Below are 22,450 nucleotides of genomic sequence, written 5' to 3'. Positions count from 1 at the left end.
GGCATTTCTGTTATGTCGAAGTATTTTGCCGAGTCACACAAAACAGTCCTGTTGCCTAGTTTTATAATGTCAATATTGTTATTTTACAGTTCATCACTATATATATATATATATTTTTTTTTTTTTATTTATTTATTATTATTATTATTTTCCTAATGTGTACGTTGCAATCTGTCCACCTTGCGAATACTATTTCACCCCATGGCCCAATAAAATGAGGATGATAAATATGTCATGTAAATGAGGTGTCTTGTACAGAATCAAGCCGATCATTCCTGAGACATGTGGTTAATTGAACCCCAACCACCAAAATAACCGGTATCCACTCTCTAGTATTCAAATTCGTATAAAAGAAAAAAAAACTATTACGATTTGAACCTTAGAACCTTTCAACTTCAAAAATAAATTGTTAAACAACCGAGTTACTACGATGAGTTAACCATTAGACCAGCCCGGTGGGGTATCATTCTTCATTATACGTATTTATGGATGGCAAATACCATCTGACAGTCCATTTTTATATCTTAAGATTTTTTTCCTAATATTTTGAGCGATTTTCTATCGATGATGTCATATTTCAGACCGGAATGCAGGATAATTAATACGTAATTATACATAATGATTATTTAATGAAAATTATAAGATTAGCGTTTCAAATACGACTTTTTTAAATCGATGTTTTTGAAATCGATTTGATCGTCTCATGAGAATTTCTCATGAGAAATGTCTAAAACACCCAGAAATTTCATACTATGAGCAAATAAATACTTTTATTATCATTCATAGAATCTACGTGACCACCAATTTTACTTCCTGGAGAAGTACAATACAATAGTTTAGTCCATATCTAAAGTTAGATACCTAGAATCCAAACCTGCTGGGTTAGCCTAATAGTTAAATTCGACATCGTAAAACAGCTGATTTTCGAAGTCGAAAGTTTTAAATTCCTTGTAAAGGCCGTTGCTTTTATGTGGATTTGAATGATAGACTGCAAATACCGGTGTTCTTTAGTGGTTGGGTTTCAATTAACCATACGTCTCAGGAGTGGTCGATCTGAGTTTATTCCATACTACGTGTTTACCGGTCCATTTATTCTTACATTGCAGTTACGTCAGGCCTGGCAAGCCAGTAACAGAAACTGCATTTGTCTATAGTAGTTGGAAAACTGGTTGGAGAAAACAAAAAAAAAACGTAAAATCCATGCAGTGAATAAATTTTCGAGCTGCTAGCGTGAGAATCTTTTTAAATAATTATTTCGGAATATACAAAAGGAATGGATAATCTGAAAAGTAGTAAAAATAAATGGTTAAAAATATTGAAATAGATGATTAGTAAACAATAAGAAGAGTTGAAGCACATTATGACATTTCACATTTTACATGTTGATATAAGAACCGACATTTATGCGTGATGTTTTACTGAAAACAGAAATTCAGTTATCTGTTAACAATACGGTATTACTAACAATTGTAATCAATTTCTTTGATAACAGAGTAACGTTTTCAGTAGAAATAAATTTAACTTCATTAATTCAAGAAACCGGTTCACTAAATGTGGCTTTATCAGTTGAAATTTACTCCTTATTTTGCATCCTTCAATTTTCCGTGAGAAATTCCAAATCTTTACGAAACCATTTGGTTGTAAAATTATACATTTTTTTATCTTATCCAGGGTTCTTTTTGATAATTAGTTATTTGATAATGTAAAAATAAAATAAATTTTTCCCTTTATCGGATGGTTTATGGTTAAGATTTAGTTAATGGAAGTGTTTCTTCACTGTTAGGCTGAAAGTGAACTGTAACAAATACTAGATCGTAATAAAAACGTACAGATTTTTGTAAAGATTTATAATCTCGAAAAAGAAGGATTTATAGATCGAAAATGATAATGTACATATCCTAACTAATGACATTTTTTTTTTATATTCAGAAGGGTTGTTTATTTTATATTAAAATTAAAAATTGATAAATAGATGATGGTGATGAATGTTCAAACGGTACAGATTGATTTTATATGACAGGATATCATTCCCTATATTTGTCTCAGCCCTTTCCAAGCTATCCCAGTATTTCATCAAAACCATTCTTTGTCATTTTTAAATAAATATAGAACCACGCGTTTATCTTTCATCTACTAAAGTATTAATGTGTAAAACCAATCTCCCATTCTCTTTTGTAGTAAAAATTAATATAACTTCAAGTTTATTTTTAATACTGAATAAATGATGGAAAGATAAAAATTTCAAATCATGAGTAGTTATTGCTCCTCTTTACAATCAACTTCAATTTTTAGCGAATTTCCAAAAAATTGAAGAACGTTACAGCGCCCTGACATGTTTTTATACATATATATATTAACCGAATTTGACGAAACTTAGTGGTGTGATATAAATTTATTAGAAATAGAGCCCTATTGATTTCCAAGTAAATCGGTTTACAGGAACCGGAGTTAAGGGCCAAAAAACGGTTTTTTTCAACTTTTTTTCTTTCTACTGGGCGGCGAAATTTTTATAACCGATTTTGATGAAACTTGGTAGGATGATGTAAACTTAATAAAAATAGAATTTATTGATTTTCAAGCAAATTGGTTCACAGAAACCAATAATGCTTTCTATACGCTTACAAGTGTTCAAACACTAGATTATGGTTACCGGGTTAGTGGTTGGGTTTAAATTAACCACACATCTCAGGAATGGTCGATCTGAGTCTGTACAAGACTACATTACAATTACATTCATAAACATCATCCTTACTCATCCTCTGAAGTAATACCTTACGGTGATTTCGGAGGCTAAACAGAAAAAGAGAGAGCAGTCTTGATGCGCGCGCATTATGACTGCTGAGGAGTGTCTAAAAACTGAATAAAAGATATCTAAAAATGTATTATATCATAGTTAATATAATCGCATAGCATCATAATTAAAACTTTATTAAAATTATTCTACTTCAGAATGATACTCTCTCTCTCTCCCCCTCCCAGAAATAGAGATAATAACTAATAACTAATGAATAAAAAATAACTAAGGATAAAGCGTAATTATTTTCACGGTCATGGTAACAATTTCGTTGTACTGCGAAACTGAATGATGTATAGACTCCGAGATAAACGCTTAAGTCAAAACAGCTGTGTATTATTGCAAGTAGATTAAATGACCTATTACACAAGTTTCAGAATGGTAAATACTGAATCAAAATGAAATATTAATAAAGCATACATCTGTCTAGTAAGCCCTAAACATAAACGCCAAAGGTTGACCATTTTATTGGAGAATATTCACAGTACCCGTTCTCAAAGAAATGTGTCATATTTTGTGTGTTGCTTGTGTTTACAATAAACAACTGACTATCTAATAATGCTCTACTTAGATTTCAAAAATATTTAAATTCTGGTGTCCGCAGTATATAAAAATCGTATACGATTCTTTGACAATTAAATTTTGAGTTCTAAAATAGTCGAGTTATTTGGTTTTTTCAGGTCGGTTAGATCGTCACGGCCAACCAGGTATGGCGTGGTGTCAGAATTGGGCAACTAAAATAAGGACCTCTCAAAAAGAGCTGAATCGGTGGGCCGAACTGCCATGCCGGACGTACAGCCGGTAGGCGGGGAGGCCCATTAGAGTCTAAAGATACTCCCCTGGGTGGCGTTATACCAGCAAGTCGATCCGGCCCAGGGGAGATGAGAGAAAAAAAAAGGTCGGTTAGATCGTGGATACCGATCTTTGGTAGTCTACCTTTGGTGGTTAGGTTTCAGTAATTAACCACTCATCATAGGAATGGTCAACCTGAGACTGTAAAAAGCTACACGTTATTTACATTCATACATATATCATTCTTATTCATCCTCTGACGTAATACCTTACGGTGGTTCCGCAAGCTAAACAGAAAAGAAAAAAAAAGGTCGGTTAGCTGATGCCCTACTCCAAAAAAGGTTATATTACCTACAAGAAATATTAAATATGTACTGAACTTTCCAAACCGAATCTATAAATGGAAAATATTAACAGAGAATTAGATCCATATACCATAGTAATTACCAAAAATTTTAGACGGAAATTTTTTAAAGTAGAGAAATTGTTTTATTTTGACTTTTCTTAGGTGCCTATGATGTATAGCAAAATGATAGGATATTAAAGGAAAATTATTTTTATTATTCTTAACTGAGCGGCAAGAGGCGGTGAACAGGCAAATCATGATGGTGATGGTGTGGACCATCACCGTGGAGAAGAGGACTTGTATGTTCCTCGACTAGCAAGATACCTGGGACCAAGAGACCAGAGGATGATAGACCGCAAGGTTTATCCCTCTGTTCAGACCGTGGACAGAGCGGCGGCATAGAGAGGTGGAATACTACGTGACCCAGCTCTTAACGGTCACCGGTACTTCCGCTCTTATCTCCATGTCATAGGAAACGCACCGTCTCTCGACTGCTCTATTGTCCCGGTGTACGGGATGACGTCGAGCACACATTTTCGCGCGTGCTTGATGGATGGCAAATCGAGGGACGGATCTCGGAGCACGATCTCCAGAATGTGGATGCGATGATTCGTCGGGGGTATCCTCATGACCAAGAAGGGCGACCTGGGTCGTCTTGGGCCAGATTCAAACTAGATGACAACCTTCTCAGGCTAGGATAAGAGGACTCGGCCTGGATGTGTAAAACGGTTCCGAGCCGAGTCTTGATAGGAATAGCCGGTAGTCTGCTGATGGTGGTTGGAATCCCTACCATTACCCGAAGATGCTTGTTGATGGTGAAATATACTGTTGGACACTATAGGTACTGTCGTATATCATTAAAGGTGATGGTATCTTGATTGCTCCTGTGATTGCATTGTTATCTTAGTTTGAGGATTGGTATATTTCCAGAATGTTGAAAACTCTCTTTGATTTCACCTATTCCCGAGAATGATAATTTGCAGGATATCATTAATTACAGACTTGTTTCAGTTTTGCGTTCTGTTGCCAAGGATTTTGAGAAGATTAGCTGCAATCACCTATATAGGTCACTTTCATTGTATACTGATGCCAGGCACCATGGCTTTATATCGAATAGATCAACTGCGATCATTCTTAACGAAATATCATTATGATATCTGAGGTTGAAAATAGAGGACAGGTCGATGTTGTGCACTTCGAGTTTTGTAGGGCCTTCGACTCGGTGTCGCATGATATTTTGTTGCATGGATACGGCATTGATGGAGCTTTTTTAAATTGGTTACGTTCGTATTCATATCTCACTAACATGTCAGGGTAGTGAGTGAGAGTTCTGGTAGGTTTGTAGCAACTTCTGGGATCCCAAAGGGTCAAATTTAGCGTTACTTTTGTTTAACCATTTTATAAATCATATTGGCAAGGGTCTTCAATCTGAATATCTTCTCTTTGCCGATGATTTATGGGCGTATTAAAGACTGCAGTGACTTTATGCATCTGCAGACCGATGTCGATCTTATGAATAGATGGGCAGTTGTTAATGATTTGCAGTTGAACATCGACAAGACTAAGGTTATGACGTTTACCAGGAAGTCATTATGGATTAAATATTCATATTTATTAGATGGTGTTGTCATACATTCAGTCGATAATGTTTGTAATTTGGGAGTTAACTTTGAACCTAAATTGTTTTTTACAACTCATATTCACAAAACCACCTCCATAGCTGGAAGAAACTTAGGTTTGGTGCTTTGGATTGGATACTCATTTTCGGTAGGTTGACATTCTTCTGCGACTGATTAGGGGTCTTTTATGCCTGCTTTAGAATGTTGTTCTATTATTTGGAATTATAACAGACATAACGGATCTTCAGATTCAGGCAGTGCAGAGAAGATTCCTTTGCCATTTATGACAAATTTAAGGAGTGTCCAGCGCAGAGCCTTAATTGTATGTACTGGTGCTTTTAAAACAACCTCCTGCGAGGCTACTATTGTATTGGGAAAGGCTCTACCAATCAATTAAGTGATGAAAGTTCGGGCGGCCATGTGGAAATTGCAAAGAGGCAGGGAGGCCAAGGTATTTGGGATGCGGTTTCGAGCCGGGCCATTACCGGAGCGGAACGGTGATATTAATGCACCGGTTCTAAATTACGAACAGTTGCCCATCTCCCGCATTCAGAGGAGGCTTTACAGTCTCGCGATGGAAGCATGGCAGCAAGAATGGCACGCCACGACTAAGGGAAGGTCCTTGTATAGATTTTTACAGGATCTGGGGGCATGGTATGTCTCACAAAAAGTGAGATACGACCCTTCAATTCTTTAATAGAGTGAATATTTACACAATTGCTAAAATATTAGTTTATATTAACATAAAATATTCGTACAATTATTAATTCAACAATCTTACCTGAAATATTAGGATAGAGAAAAAGTCCCTTTATTACTCTTCATATAAATGTAAGTCTTATATCTATCTTATACTATGTTTTTTTTTAATATTATTATGACGTAACCATCAAAATAATGAAAATAAAAACGAAACATGAGAAGATTACTAAATTTTATAGCGATAATTATTATCAGTTAGACTGAAACAAATGCATAAATAAAAATAAATTATGTATTTATACAGAAGAAATGGAGAACCAAGTTCTAATAGGAACACCAATTTGAACCATGTTGCGCTTGTGAATAGTACACTGTTCACTTGTCTTCATCACAAAATACTAACACGCAATATTCAATTATACTCGAGACAAATGGCCCTAAAAATTTCCTTAGCGTTTTATATTAGTTTATATAATAATTCTGTTTCACGTCGTTCAAGTAGATACGTGGTGTAAGTAAGAACGTGTCGGATCCGTAATCATGCACACATCGGCTTGAATCCGGCTATAAACTCGTGCATATATTTTTTAACTTTTTTTTAAATTTAAATATATTGATTTATTAACAATTATTAACCTCTGACTGTAAAAATTTCTAAATTATAATGAAAAGTACATAAAATTTTATTTCACTAATAACTTCTGATTTTTTTTCATATATATTTTTTTTTGTATTGTATTATTTAATTATTATTTATTGTTAATTTTTTTTTACAATCAGAGTTTAATAATTATTAATAAATCAATATAATTAAATTACAGAAAAAAAAGTTAAAAAACAAGGAGATGTCTGATTCGATTTGCCTTTCCCTTGTAAGATCCAAATATTTCATTAATTAAAATTATATTTGGCTATAACTCTGGAACTAATGAAAATAAGTACCACTTATGATATTCGTTGAAAAGCTCACAATAAGGACTAATTACTGAAGAAAAAGTCCAAAATCCAAATGTTTCAAAATAGAAACCCCGCCTTATTTAGAGGTCTGACTGTATGTACCTTTTTGACCCAATCGATTGCAATCAAAAGGAAAGGTGTACAACTAAATGTTACAAGAGTCCTAAATAGAAAATTTCAACATTCTACGGCTAATAGTTTTTGAGTTATGCGAGATACATACGCACACATACGTACGTAGAGACGTCACGCCGAAACTAGTAAAATGAGTTAGGGATGATCTAAATAGATATTTGCGTTGAAATCTGAAAACCGAAAATTTTCACAATTACAGTACTTCCTTTACTTCGTACAAGGAAGTAAAAGTACTATTACTGTTACATTGTTTCCCCAGAAGATATTTAAGTTTTTGTTTACCTGCAAGTATTTAATTTACCAACCATTTTATTTCAAATTTTGCATGGGCACCAAGATAAATCACAAAACCTATATCACACAAAGGATCAACAATTTTTTTCTTTACAAAAAAAGTCAACACAGCATTTCAGTATTCAAAATATTTAATTATTTTTAAAATATTAATATTAGCAACAACAAACCAAATCAAATTTTATAATATAACCTTTGTAATTGTTTACTTGAAAATGTTTTGTCTCATGATATTCTTCAGTGACTGGTATTGGTGATCTCACACTGGTGTCAGTTACGACTAGTAGCTGTTTTTTTATTTTTTTTAAGGCAAAGATGTACAAGTATTTAAGCAGACATGTAGTCAAAAAGTCTTTCAGTATTTAGTAAAAAAATTCTCTCAGTAACAGACAGTGTAAATGAACAGACACAATTTAAATGCAACTCACTTTTTGATTACATACTAAAACTGTACGTTTTGTTAATTTAATTTGATGCTCAAAAGAAATTTCAGACAAATCGATTGTTAAATACAGTACTTACAGTCAATTAAAGACATAAATCTTTTATGTTATACAGTTTCCATTAATTTTCTTCAATTAAAGAAGTTGAAATTATTTGCTGACTTAGTACATGACCGTAAAAATAATATATTAATTAAAAGAAACAGATTTGTGCCAGGGTTTGTTGTGCATATTGCATGAACTAGTGATAAAATAGTTTTACGTTGATAAAATCATTGCACAAAAGTATTGAATATCTGGTAATTCTTTTTTTTTATATAGAAGTGAACTTTGACTCGGGAACCTACTTGTTATAGACTCCTTTGTGTATGTGTGTTTGTGTGTGTGTTTGTGGGTGTGTGTGTGTGTGTGTGTGTGTGTGTGTGTGTGTGTGTGTGTGTGTGTGTGTGTGTGTTTACACGGATTGTAACTTGTACTGAACCACATTTGATTGTTATTATTTACTTATTGTTATTTTTTTTATGTGTATATAATTTAATCTGTTCATTTGCCACATCTAAGATAATAAAAATAACAGTTATATATTCTAGTGTCTAATATATTATAGTGTTCCAGATTTCAATGCTAGCAATCCATTTCAAATTATTTGTCTACATTTTATTATAACAACAGGTGAATACTATTTATATGTAATGAATGTGAAATTTCATTGTTTTAATTTTTTTGGATTTTTACTTTTTTACATTCTTTTAGTGGATAAGATTGTGCAGAGTCTTTTCATGAACATGATTGATGTTGACTGCTTGAGTGATGTACTGGTAAGCTTTGGATTTTAAGCTCCAATAAAATAGCTACAACCAATATCGTAAAAATTTAGTCATTGAGTTATGAAAAAGTGTAGGTCTAAAATAGGACTATTTAAAAAATGTTTTAGTGTTTTAAAACGCAAAAACATGTGTTTCTCTTAGTAAAGAGTATTATTAGTTCAAAACACCTATTTCTTGATAAGTTTTTGTAGGTTCAGTATTGAATAAACTAATATGAACAAAGTTCTAATTAACAAATATTTATTATAGCTTAAAAATGATACAAAAAAAAATATGTCATATGTAGATCACATTTTTATTAGTAATAGTTCTTCTGAACACTATTAAAGGTATAAACACTAAAAACTGTTTCCTTTTAAAATGTACCAAAAATTTTCTGTAGGATCAGGCCTCAGGGCCTAGAAAATCTCTTGGCCAATAAAGAAATTGAAAGTTAATACTTTTTTAGAATTCCATACATTTTCTTATTTATGGCATGATTCAAGGTTTGTCAATAAATATTGAAATATTGAAAAGCAACCCCCCACAGAACAATTTCTTTTTGGGATGTTTTATGTATCAACCAACATCCTTTGGATTAAGAAGACTTAATCAGATTATTTTCTTTTTTTTTGTATAAGAAAATACCTTCCTTCAGATAAAATGCATTTAAAAAAATGTTTCACTCTTCTGTCAATTTTTATGTCTTTTTAACTCAACATTTAGGTCTTTGTAGAACACTATAACTATGAACATTTAAACCTAATTGAGGAAAAAAGGTTTACACATTAAAACTATGAACCTGGGATTCTATTTAGAGATTTTTTATTATTAAAGTAGTATTATCCCTAACACTGATTTTCTTATCTTCATTAACTCTCAATCAATCTAGGAAAAAACGTCTTAATGATTTCGTTTATTTTACCTAATAAACTGTACATTCCCTGACATGCCTGCACGTATACAGGACATATTACAGTTATTATCACTCTTGTTTTCAATGTCATATTCATCTTGAAAAGAAAAATTTAATTTTAAACCTAGATACTGAAGATAATTAAAACTAATTAACAACAATTGAACAAATTGTACTAAACTATTATAACCTCAAAAATTATAATAATACAAAGTTGGAGGTAAATTGTCTGATTCTTAGAAGGGCTGCCAACTGAAGGAAATTAAACTAATTGTAAATATACTGTTTATGTAATAAGCATAACCTTAAATTTACATTTGTGTAATAAATAATTAAAATATATTCTGAATATTATTTAATGAGCTGGTATTTTACTTACATAAGACTAAATAAGTTTGGCATTCTGGACTAAACCTATATTTGGTTAATATTTAAGAAAAAAGAACAGTTAAAAGTAATTTGGTCAATGATAAGTTGTCTTTTAGTGGTTTTCTTTTACATAAATTCAAAGGTTCATATCATTTCTGAAACTGACGGATTCATTTTAAGGTAAACTCCCTGATGAGGTAAAACATATTCTTTGATAGAAAGAAATCTGATGCTAAAAATACATGATTTTCCCCATAACAGCAGTGAATAATAAAATTATTAGTCAACATTAAAGTTATTACTATCATTTCACTATAAATTTGTATTTTTCCTATAGATATGTTTAATAAATGATTTGAAATTCTTTAAAAAAGTAATTAATTCTTACTAAAAATATTTAATAAATAATTCTGCATAAATGGAAGATACCATAACTTAATAGCTGAAGATTAACTGACATAGGTAAAAGTCGTTCTTGAAACTAGCATACATATTTTCAAGAAATACAAGCTTCTCTCCTCAGCATTATTTGGGAAAATGATTTTCTGTTGTTTTCTTTACCAACCCAGATATACTATTTTGCATATCAGTATGCCAAGCTCAGTGAAATGAAGTTAATATTTAGCAATACAATTGAAAACTCCAGTCTGTCCACACATGTACTGGCTGTATATAAAACATCATTACTCTCAAAGAAAGCAGTTGACTGATGTCTCTGTACCACTTGTGCTTCATATGTGTCATGGCTATAAGAAAGAGTGGATTTTGAAGTGTAAAACATCAAATTATTGTATACACTTCTGTAGTGTATGCACAATTTGAATTTAGTAGCGAAATATGAAGTAGGTAAACTTTTATTATTGTAAAAAATCTATATGTTTATTACTTATTTTACTTTTAGACTGACTCACAGCAGGCTCTTAAAATTTCACTAACTGTTCTTACAAACAAAATCCAATCCTAATCCTAAATACAAACAAATCATTCCTAAAATGGAACCTAAAACAAATGCAGGTGTTTTAATTTGCTTAGTGAAGAAGCCTGTAAAGAACCATTTCACACCTAACTTTAATTAGTAATACATGACATGCTTGTTAACATGATGATCACCTTGTCAGTTACAATTACTATTCTCAGCATTGAAGATCCAGTAGGATTAGGCCTACATCCACATAACTAATAATCAGGAAAATGGGATCAAGAATGTAAGAGAATGATTCACCCACAGGATGCTTTACAATTTTGAACAGGGCCCTACACTGTCCTACATTTATAATATAACATTTAATTTCCTATCACATCCTACTGTTCCTAACTAAGCATAGACAATATATATATATAATACATAGTTTTTCAACTGAAAGCATACATTATTAATTTGTTGCTTTGTATTATTTATCTCAATTTTTTATAATTATAATGTAAAGAAAGGATCTCAGGTACAAGATGCACTAGTCAAAGTTACTTTCTCAAACAGAAAAGAATGTTCACGATACAGCCAGACCCTTTGAACAAAGTGCAGGTAACACTTTAAAACTGGACAATTTCTGCATTTTGGTATGCTGATGTGCAGCAGTATATTTACCTCAGTGAAGAGGGTAATGGAAAACTCTTCACATCTCACTTTCCTTAATAAGCTTGGCATGGGATGTTTATTATCATGTTTTTATGCCAGTTTCTAGAGTAAACAAATCTCATGCCAGGTTGCCTATAATTATTTTCTTTGTCACTTAACACATCTATATTTGGTGGTTTGTTTCTTTAAAACCTTTAGAAAAGATATGATTCCACTTTGCTCTTGTTACATTATTTAGGCTCAAAGGTTTCTCAGGTACTAAGTAAGGCATTGTCTAGAACTATGACAAAGACTGGGTTTTACAAAAGAACAAAATAAACAAAAGAAATGATTTTAATATTGTTTAATAGGTGGAACAGCTAACAATCTTAATTTCTTAAAGAATGACCTTTATTATATTAAGGAACAGTATAAAAAAAAGCAAATTCCTTTTTGTTAAAATTTTATAATAATAAAAATATTTTATCAGAGAATATAATTATTTCAGAAATAAGTCCATAATACATAAAAACTATCCTTTCATTTTTTTGGTAAGTTACGACATGGTCAACAACTTTTTACAACATAAAACACTGATTTTATACAAAAAAAAGGTTATGTTGCATTAAGCAGCTTAATTATCTTAATAGAATGGATTTTTATAATAAATACATAGATATCTAACAGATCTGATGATTCATTCATGCTGTGAACTGCTGGAATGGCATCTTGATAACAAGAGAATCTGGAAGTAAAAGAACCTGTCTAATCTTTCCTACCAGTCTTAGACCTTGGGGGAAGACAGGGATAAAAGACAAAGAAAATGAGGTGAAAAAGTTTAGACTATCTCTGTAAATTACTTTAAGCCAATTTTCAAATTAATATTAACAATCATACCAAGTTATCAATTTCTTTAATAGTTTTGCTTAAATTTAAATAAACTCTCCTCAGACTTAACACTAAAATAACCGGTTTGATTAAAGACATTTGTTCCATCATGATTTTTTATCATTCCCAGTAACTTCTTATCCTACAATAAAATTATTGAAATAAATTTATTCAACTTTAATTGTAGTTTTACTTTCTATGATTTGTAATGCTTGTCCTCCATAGTAAGAATGTAATTTGTGATATCAGGCTCTCATTTAGGACATCTTATCAGTTTCAGATAATATTAACATTTTTCAGAGTTAGGACAGACATATTCACATTCCATCATTTTATAAATATCAAAGTTTATATATACATGCACGCATACATACTTTATATTTATATATATACATATATGTACATTATATGCATGCATACATTATCAGTAGTTCAGTCTAAACATTTGTGTGTATGTGTGTGTGTGTGTGTGCACACACACACACACACACAAATACATATATAAATATTTATGTTGTCTTCTGTTTTTCAATTAATTTTTTTAAATCACCTACAAACATACCAAAATAGTATAACCTTACTAATTTATATTAAAAAAATGTTGAATAAATGGTTTTTTCATCAGCCACAAAATATTATATCAGGTAAAGCATTATCATTGTAACAAAAATGTTCTAAGTTTTTTAATTACTTGAACTCTTTTAATTGCTGGTTTAATCATAATGAATATTTAATTAGTTGATCATTACAACTACAATCTTTTACATATCAGTTTTTACCAAGATGTTGAAAGCTTTTTATATAAATTGGTAAATTTGCATTATAAAATAATTTTTTTTTAATTCATTCTTATTTATTTATTTACTTTACAAGTAGAAACTGATGCCTAATCACAGTTATTTCCCAGAGCTGTTACAATATCATGTGTACTAGAGTAAATGAATCAAATTTTGTTTTGATTTTCTCAGAATATGTAACCAGTTTTCACCATGACAAAGAGTAGATTAATTTCTTAAAAGTTATTTATTTGTTCAAATAGCAAAAAAATATTTTTACTCTGGTTGTTTTAACTAAATTTCATAACATCTTACAATGCAAGATTTAATTTACCTTAGCATAGAATGAGCTCATGTAAATTTTTATTGGTTAATAACTCAGTCAAAAACACTTTTTCTTTTTCTTTCAGTATGAAAATAAATAAAATGTATTGATCTCAACATGAGAAATATAATGAAGCTATTTTTTAATGTTTTTTACAATTTAACATTAAGGATATAAAGTGAGTTGTTTCTTTTTATCTATTGGAATGGTACAATAAATAGTCTCTCCTATTCATAAAAAAAATCTGATGTAGACATCACATAACTTCCTTGTATGCCTATTAAATTACATACAAACATTTTTTGCTGCACATCATTTAAACTTATTTCATTTGAAAGTGAGATACAATCCTCCAATTCTTTAATAAGGTAGGCAGTTACAAAATTGCTGAAATATTAGTGTTTATTAACATCAAATATTTATACAGTTATTAATTCAACAATCTTATATGAAAAATTAGGATAGAGTAAAAGTCCCTTTACTGCTCGTACTACTAGATCAGTATTATTCATATCTTCATGAGTTTATGATTAACAAAAGTTTCAGATTTCTGGTCAGTGTAATGTAAATGAAAGTTAATAAAAATTAAACTATTTCGATTTGTGAACTCCTATATTCTGATTAAAAATGTTAATTTCAACCTTACGGTGTAAAATACTCAGTTTTTATTATTGGATTATTTGGTGAATAATCAAAAATGAAAAAGAAACAATCATATAGGAAAAAGAAAGATAACATGAAGAAATATATCTCAAAAAAATGACAAGAAGATGAATATGAAGAGGAAGAAAATGTTAAGAACAAGGGAAGAGAAAAAAAATTAAGAGAAGATGATAAATATAAAGAAGAACAAAATGTTAAAACCAAAGAAAGAATAAAAATATTAGGAGAAGATGATAAATGTAAAGAGGAAGAAAACATTAAGACCAAGGAAAGAATAAAAAGATTAAGAGAGGATGATGGATATAAAGAGGGAGAAAATTAAAAAACTAGAGAAAGTGTACACAAATTAAGATCAGAAGAATTATATCAAACCAAAGAGCGATTAAATGACTGACAACAAAAAGCAAATAAACGAAATGATGATCAACTCTGACTTAGGGAGAATATTGTCTGAGAATATCAGAAGAGTAATGAATTAAAAGATAAGATTGCAATTTATTAAAGATTGGGCATATATACCTAAGCGTACATGCTCTTGTGAGGGCCTATTTTATCAAAAATTAAACAGAAATTAAATTAGAAAATCCAAAAATAATATGATTCTAACTATAATTTTCAATTTATATTAAATAATCAGATGTTTCACCAAATTTATTACATATACTCATATGTAATAATGCCTATTAAATTTCATATATACATTTTTAAATACACATAATATTCTATTTCACTAATAACTTCTGATTTTTTTCATATTTTTTTTATTAATATTAAATTATTATTTATTGTAAATATATTTTTACAATCACGGTTAATAATTATTAAATCAATATATTTAAATTAAAGAAAAGTTAAAAAAATAATAAAAAAACATAAAAAAAGGAGATTAAGTCTGATTCGACCAATGTGCTTATACTTGTAAGACACACATATTTCATTAATTAAAATTTATTTGGCTATAACTCTGGAACTAATGAAAATAAGTACCACTTATGATGTATCGTTGAAAAGTTCTTAATGAGGGCTTATTACTGCAGTTAAGAAAAATTCCAAAATCCAAATTCTTTGGGATTTTGTGCTTTTTTAGACACTTTTGGTTCAGTCAATTGCAATTAAAAGGGGTGGTGCACAACTAGATGTTACAACAGTCCTAAATCCACAATTTCAACATCCTACGGCTAATCGTTTTTTAGTTATCGTTTTGTTTCACAGTTTTGGTATACATACATATATATACGTATAGCCGTTACGCCGAAACTAGTCAAAATGGATTCAGGACTGGTCAAAATTGATATTTCCATTGAAATCTAAAATCTGAATTTTTTCGCGATCACAATACTTCCTTTACTTCATACAAGAAAGTAAAAAGTTATATCCATATCTATAATACAGACATTAAACTTTTTTTGTATAAATCAATACAGTACATCTCCTTTTGTCTGTTTCCATTTTTCTTAAATTAAAAATACGAATGTATTTAAAAGATTTTTCCACAAATTTTTTTTAAATGAAATACTTTTGTTTTTATTGTTTTTAATTATTAATATGAACCTAAATCTCTTATATTTTTTTGTTTTATTTATTGACTGTGTATTTTGTAGACAGTTCTGATCAAGGATATCACAAGTTTCCCGTAATTCATACAAATTCTTGTCCCACACATTTAGAGCTAATTAAAAATTAAGCCCCAATTTATTTTAGTCATTGTTTGAGTTACTTTTAAGGCCAAATTCTGTCATAATTGGATCACATAATATATAAAAACTACAAAATCCACCCATAAAAGAAAAATTAAGAGATAATTTTATTGAATGTCAGCTATCATCTGTTTTAAATTTTATGTTTCTATCATAAATAGTTCATAAGATATGTGGAAATGCTAAGTAATGAAAGTTTAATCTCATTTAAGGGATCCCTCGTAGGGGTTATTTAAAGAAAGATTCCTAAACTGAAGAGCAAATAATATTCTAAGTAATGTTGGAGTAAAATATTTCAGGCAAATCTCAACTTAAAACAAGATTCTCTGGCTTTAAAAAAATTGTTTTATACTGTTTTCAGCTCTTAGTATATTTTTACCACAAGTAGAGGTGAATGAGGAAAATGTCCCTTCTAAGCATCAGTTTACTATGAAGGAGACCATTCCTGTCAATTTCAAGTTTACAGTTTTGGTTTTTCCTTTTAAATTAAAAAAGAGTTAAAGTACATCAATAAGGAGTTTTTAACCAGTTTTTTAAAAATTCCTTTCCTAAACACCTCCTCACAATACTAAGCTAAATTTTAACCTACTTGAATCCTCCTATTCAGACGTCTTTGCTGATGATATTCTCACTGTGCACTTCATGCATTTCCACTGAAGAAATCATAAATAAAGATGATGTCTAGATATTCTTCATTGTAAAATTTATAAGCCATTGTTAGATAATGACATACGTTCACTATTTCATTCACTTATTTAAATGTCTATTGCTATTCAAACGTAGTACAAAATACTTAATTGTTGGAATCAACTGTTATAATAATAGTATTGTCAACTTATAAACTAAATTATTTCAAACAAATTTTGATAAAATTAATTTTTAATTAGCTTAAAGATGCCTCATAAATTGCTTTATTTTATTTTTAATTTAATTTGTATTGTTTATTTTTCTAAAATATTTAATTTTTATGTTTTAAAATATTTTTAAAATGTTGTTTCATTTAATATCTACTTAAAACTGTGGCAGGTTTTATGGACTGAATTGTTTGGAAGTTATTATTACCATACCATATTAAATTTGTTATTGATTGGTTGAGGAAGAAGTACAGTGGGTACATTCTCATCTACGCAGATGGCTCTGTCTCGGCTGATGGATGTGGCTGTTCTGTTTTACTCCCTGACTCCGAGATATTATATAAACTTAATGCCTGTTCTTCTGTTCTTTTGCAAGGCCTATGCAATTTACTTCATCTTGAAAGTTATCAAACCCCATAGCAATGACAGCTTCCTAGTAATTACCAACTCTAGGAATGGACTTGAGAGCTTGAGTTGCAGACATTCTGAATCCATCGTCAAGATTATTCATGATATCCTTTCAAGGATAAATAAGACTGTGGTTCTGGTATGGGTTCCTGGCCATTAGGGCATCCTTGGGAACGAACAGGCTGATGAGTCTGCCAAGAGAGCTGCAATAAATGGCATCCAAGTACAATCGACATGTGAGAGAGACTTCATGAGATCAGTCCATGTAAAATTGCGGGCTCAGTGGAATAGGTTCTGACTGCTGAGTCCTCCCACAGCATTACATAACATCCAGGAGAATGTGCTCGAGAAACCTCCTTCCCCGAGCCCAGAAGAGACCAAGTCATCTTAACCCGGCTAAGGATTGGACACACTAAGCTTACCCACACTCATCTATTTGGCTCTCCTCAGAAAATCTGTGAGGCTTGCAAGGTTAAATGGTCTGTGCACCATCTGCTACCATCCGGCAAAACTTAGACCTGGGTTCAGATATGAAATTTCTATTAAAGAAGGTATGAAACTGCCTGTTGCAGTTCCTCTCCTACAGTGGAATGAAGAATACGATTTAGTGATTTTTGTCTGATTTATGCATTTTAGTTGTATTTGTTGTTGTTACTTGTCTATCTTTATTCTTTATTGTTCCTGTTTCTTTATTGTTTATGATTTTTTTTTTTTATTATGTAACCCTACATGATAGTGTTACTTTAGTTGCTAATGACTGTAATTGTTGATGCAACTGTAAATAAAAGCATTTAAAAAAAAAATCATATATATAATAATAATTATAATTATATAAATTACTTACTGTAAATTATTATTTTGTGTATATATATATATGTATATCAAATATTTTGATGAAATAAATAAATTTGTTTTGTTAAATACATATTTAAAATCTGTCACATTTTGATATGTTTTGTTTTTAATAAACTTCAAAATTCTTACGTTTATATTTAATTTATATGGCCTTTATTCATATCATTTTACTCAAAATCAAATTTTCTACAACTTTGTTTTAAAAACTTTATCTATTTACTATACATTTGATAAAGATATTTTACATCAAACATAAAATAATTTGCTTTTTATCCAAAACTTTTGTCTTTTAATCTATCACTAAAAGCTAAGCCCCAATTTTTTTTTTACTGAAAAAAAAATATGCTAAAATACATTTCTGGGACCTATTCATTCAATTTTTCAAGTGAAATTTCATATCCTACCCTACTAAAGGGAATTTGTATGTGTGTGTTCGTCCCCCTTAGCTTAGCACCAGAATGTACCGATCATTAGCGGAAAATCCCGATTTGTTAGTACATGTCTCGTGGTGGTTAGGGGTTTGCTTGTTATATTATTATATATCGATATATTGTATATATATTGCTGTAGGCACGCCCTCCGCAGCTAGTAAAAACACTAAATTTACCCCTTAATTTGAGTCCTAAGAATTACAGTCTGGCTTAATTTTACTGAAGGCACAATAATCAGGAATCTTTTTCCAGCCGTTAGCTTTTTACTGTTACACTGCTAATGAAGATTTCCAACTCTATATTTACATGAACTTTCTTCTTTATTTTCATCAGTAGAACATATCCTAAAAATTTATTACATTCTTCATAAATCACTCTGTATGAATTATATGTATTATTACTATAAATTTTATAAATATAAAGATCAATTTAACCATCTTCACCTCTGTAGAGGGAGTGAAATCCTTACTTGGCATATGTTTGCTACATAAAAGGAAACATCAATGGCAGGTTTTAAGTTTTCAACTTTATCCTTCTTAATAGTTATTAATCAGAATAATTTTTTATTACTTTCCTAACAATAACTAAACAAAATGCAATTTTCTAAGTAATTAAAAAATTTATATATCACGAGTGAGACAGAGGATTTTCTTATTAAAATATATATATTCTCACAGATGAAACAAAATATAGATTAGTCAATTCAGAGTTGAAAAAGTAATAAAGTAATATTTATTTTTAATAACAGTCTTTAACATGTAATAGTGAAATTGTAAATATTATGCACTGAAGGAGATGTGATAACACATAATATTATCAAAATATTTAAAATACTTATTTATTCTTCTTATCAAACTGTCCCATTTATTTAGAGGCTTTCAGAATAAATATTAATTTTGTTACAATCAAAAAACAAAACATTCAGTTATAACAGGAACATATTCAGATAAATTACAATTTGGAAATAATTCATAAAAAGAAAAAAAGCAATTATTTTGATGAAATTATCTAGATTAACAAATTTAAATCAATGAATAAAAAATTTTAATGAAGCACAAAACAAGCATTCCAACCTACTCATTTTATTTCATTATTGACAAAGTTTTAATTTTTAATTCTTGTATTTACATAATTTTGTTGAGTTCTCTATTTTCATAACCGTATTCTTAAACTGTAGTGTTTAATTGAAATATCATTAGATTTTGAACTTATATACTTTATTACTGAACGTTGCAATACATAATGTTCATTTAATTTTACTACTTAGCATGTTTGATTATTTTAAGTAATTTTTTTTCAACTAACAGTTATTATTTAATAACATTGAAAGTAATTTTAGTTTCAATTTTTTTTTAACTTACTCATATTTAATGCAATTTGCTTGAACTAGGTGTGGCTGTAGTTTAAAGCACAGTCCCTCATGACTTGCTACTGAAAAGTCAAATTAAATAAATATAACATAAAAATACATTTTATTTTCTGCAAAAATTTACATTTATTTTTCCTTTACCTAATGTAGGTGAACAAGTTTTCTCATTCCATCAATGAAGAATGATGCCGATCTTTACTTCATCCATGACATCACTGAATCCACCCATGGTGAAATGAATACCTTTAACACCCCTCTTTAATTGCAGAAAGAAGTGAAATCCACAAGGGTGTGAAATCTAAGTATGGTGGGTATGGAATAGGTTCAAATTTCAACTTTACAAGAGCCTTGTCCATTGCACATGATGTGTATAGCCGAGCACAATCATGTTCCAGAATTATCAATTCCATGACTTGTCAAAGAAAACATACACATCTCCTAAAATCTTTTAAGATTTCTTTGTATCACACAGAATTTACAGTCAGTCTGGCTTCCAGATATCAGTCATATTCACATGTTTGGAATCCTAGAACATTGTTTTTTTTTTTTTAAAGAGTTGTGTTTGGAACTTTTTTGATTATGGCAAACCATGGTCCATTTTTATTTTCTGCCACTATATTAGAATATGATACAATACTTGTCATAGATTCAATAACTATGATAATACTTTTGTAACTGTATGCACAGAATAAACCAGTTATATTTGATAAAATAGTTCAAAAAATTTAAAGCAGTAATGGTGTTTTTGTTTATACTTTCAAAATTATTTTTTAGTAGGTTGTATGTAAATGCACAAACCTACATATTGTTTATATTTCAATAAAATAAACATAAATTCTAAGTTAAGCTGTTCTCTTGTTTCAGGGTGCTGAGTGGGGTTAGCATGTCAACCCGGGGCAGAAATGCTCTTAAAGAATTGGAACAAAACTTCAGTGTACTAGACAGCCTTTACACATTATTGATCTTTGTGTTGTTCATCACATTTATGCCATGCATAGTTTTCCTATATTTTGGTACTGTATCTTGATAAAATTTTTGAAAATAATGAACTTTTTTTTTTCATAATATTTCCATATAATTAGCAATACTGTATTTTTATCATATCATATACACTGTTGATAGCAAATCCTGGATACTTCAAAGCAAAATAGAAAAAATGAAAATTAATTTCCGAGCTAATGTGCAGTCATATTAATATAACACCTAATAAATTGCATACAAACCTTCATTGAATAATGCACATAAGCATGCCAAGTCATCTAAACATAAGTGATTTCATCCTACAGGAGACATTTTTACTATATTCATGCACTGACCGTAGAATAAATCTACTCTCAGAGAATGCAACTTTGATTACAATGTTTTTATAACTAGGTACTTTACACGGATAACAAAAATCTTGAGAAAGACTAGAATAAATAGTGCAAAGTAATAAATTAATATATCGCTTTCTGATGTGTAATAATGAACTACATATAGACTGTACTGGGACATTACCTTGTATGTTTTGTGTTTTTTTGTATTTTTTTTTTTGTATATTAATAGTTCACTGATGTAAACCATAAATTTCTTTTACAGTAGTAAAATAAACTGTTTTGAAATAATATGAGGACTACTGTAACCTAATGCTTTTATAAAATGAAAGTAAAAGTACAACTGGAAACACGATAACTGAACTTGTTGACATCATTAACTATGAAGAAAATATAGATAAGGAAAGTTTAACTTGTTGATGGGTCAGCATGACGTGTGTGTGTGCTCGCGCATGTGAAAATGTACATTCAAGGTCATAAAATACATAAGCAAGAATCCAATTTCACAGATAAAAAACTGACTTTTCAAAAACAAAAGTTGAAATTTTGGAAATGAATATTAATAAATTTTTATCTCAAACATTTTGAAAGTTACGTATAATAAAAAAATACCAAATCATTAATGAATACTTAAAATTATAGTGTGCAAAATTATAGTGTGCATTTTATTATTCAGTTTATCTTTTGATAAGAATTAATTAAATATTAATAGTAAGTTAGTAAGTTAGATTAATAAATGACTAGATTGCTAAATATGTGATTATGTCTTATAAATAGTATTATATTAAACAGATCTGACAGAAAGAGTATTATTGCTCTTTATTATTTTTAATTATATAACTGTTGATATTAAAAAAGATCAGTCCACACAATGAAGTCTCCAACAAAATATTTAAAAAATGATTCAGCTTAAAAAATAAAATGTTTTATAAATTTTCTGCAACATTATATTCATAAATCAAATACTTTTAGTTCGATTAATAAATGTACAAAAGAAAACTTATAAAATTATTGTAGAAAGTAAATAAATCATCATCTACTACTTCTAAAAAATATACAAAGGCAGCTTCTATAGATCTATCTTATAAACTCTCAAAAATATTTTAAATCATGTTTGACATATGTATAACAATTCTAGTCTTG

General features: G+C 29.8%; 1 protein-coding gene across 3 annotated transcripts in view; it reads left to right on the top strand.

The window, feature by feature from the left end:
• Positions 1-22,450, top strand: part of LOC142330542 (uncharacterized) — a 45,167-nt gene that overhangs the window by 6,397 nt on the left and 16,320 nt on the right. Inside the window, exons 2-3 of one of the 3 annotated variants that reach the window (XM_075375883.1) lie at positions 13,803-13,895; positions 20,859-21,007. In XM_075375883.1, the coding sequence (XP_075231998.1) occupies positions 20,878-21,007 (130 nt within the window). In that variant the 5' untranslated portion in view covers positions 13,803-13,895; positions 20,859-20,877. Of the gene's footprint in view, positions 1-8,627; positions 8,755-13,802; positions 13,896-20,858; positions 21,008-22,450 lie in introns of those variants that run through there. The other 2 variants (XM_075375884.1, XM_075375882.1) reach the window with 2 other exon arrangements.

The sequence above is a fragment of the Lycorma delicatula genome, chromosome 9, assembly GCF_047948215.1.
Source record: "Lycorma delicatula isolate Av1 chromosome 9, ASM4794821v1, whole genome shotgun sequence".
Taxonomy (NCBI): Eukaryota; Metazoa; Arthropoda; class Insecta; order Hemiptera; family Fulgoridae; genus Lycorma; species Lycorma delicatula.
The sequence above is the reverse complement of the archived record's forward strand: the minus strand, read 5'-3'. Positions and strand labels throughout refer to the sequence as shown.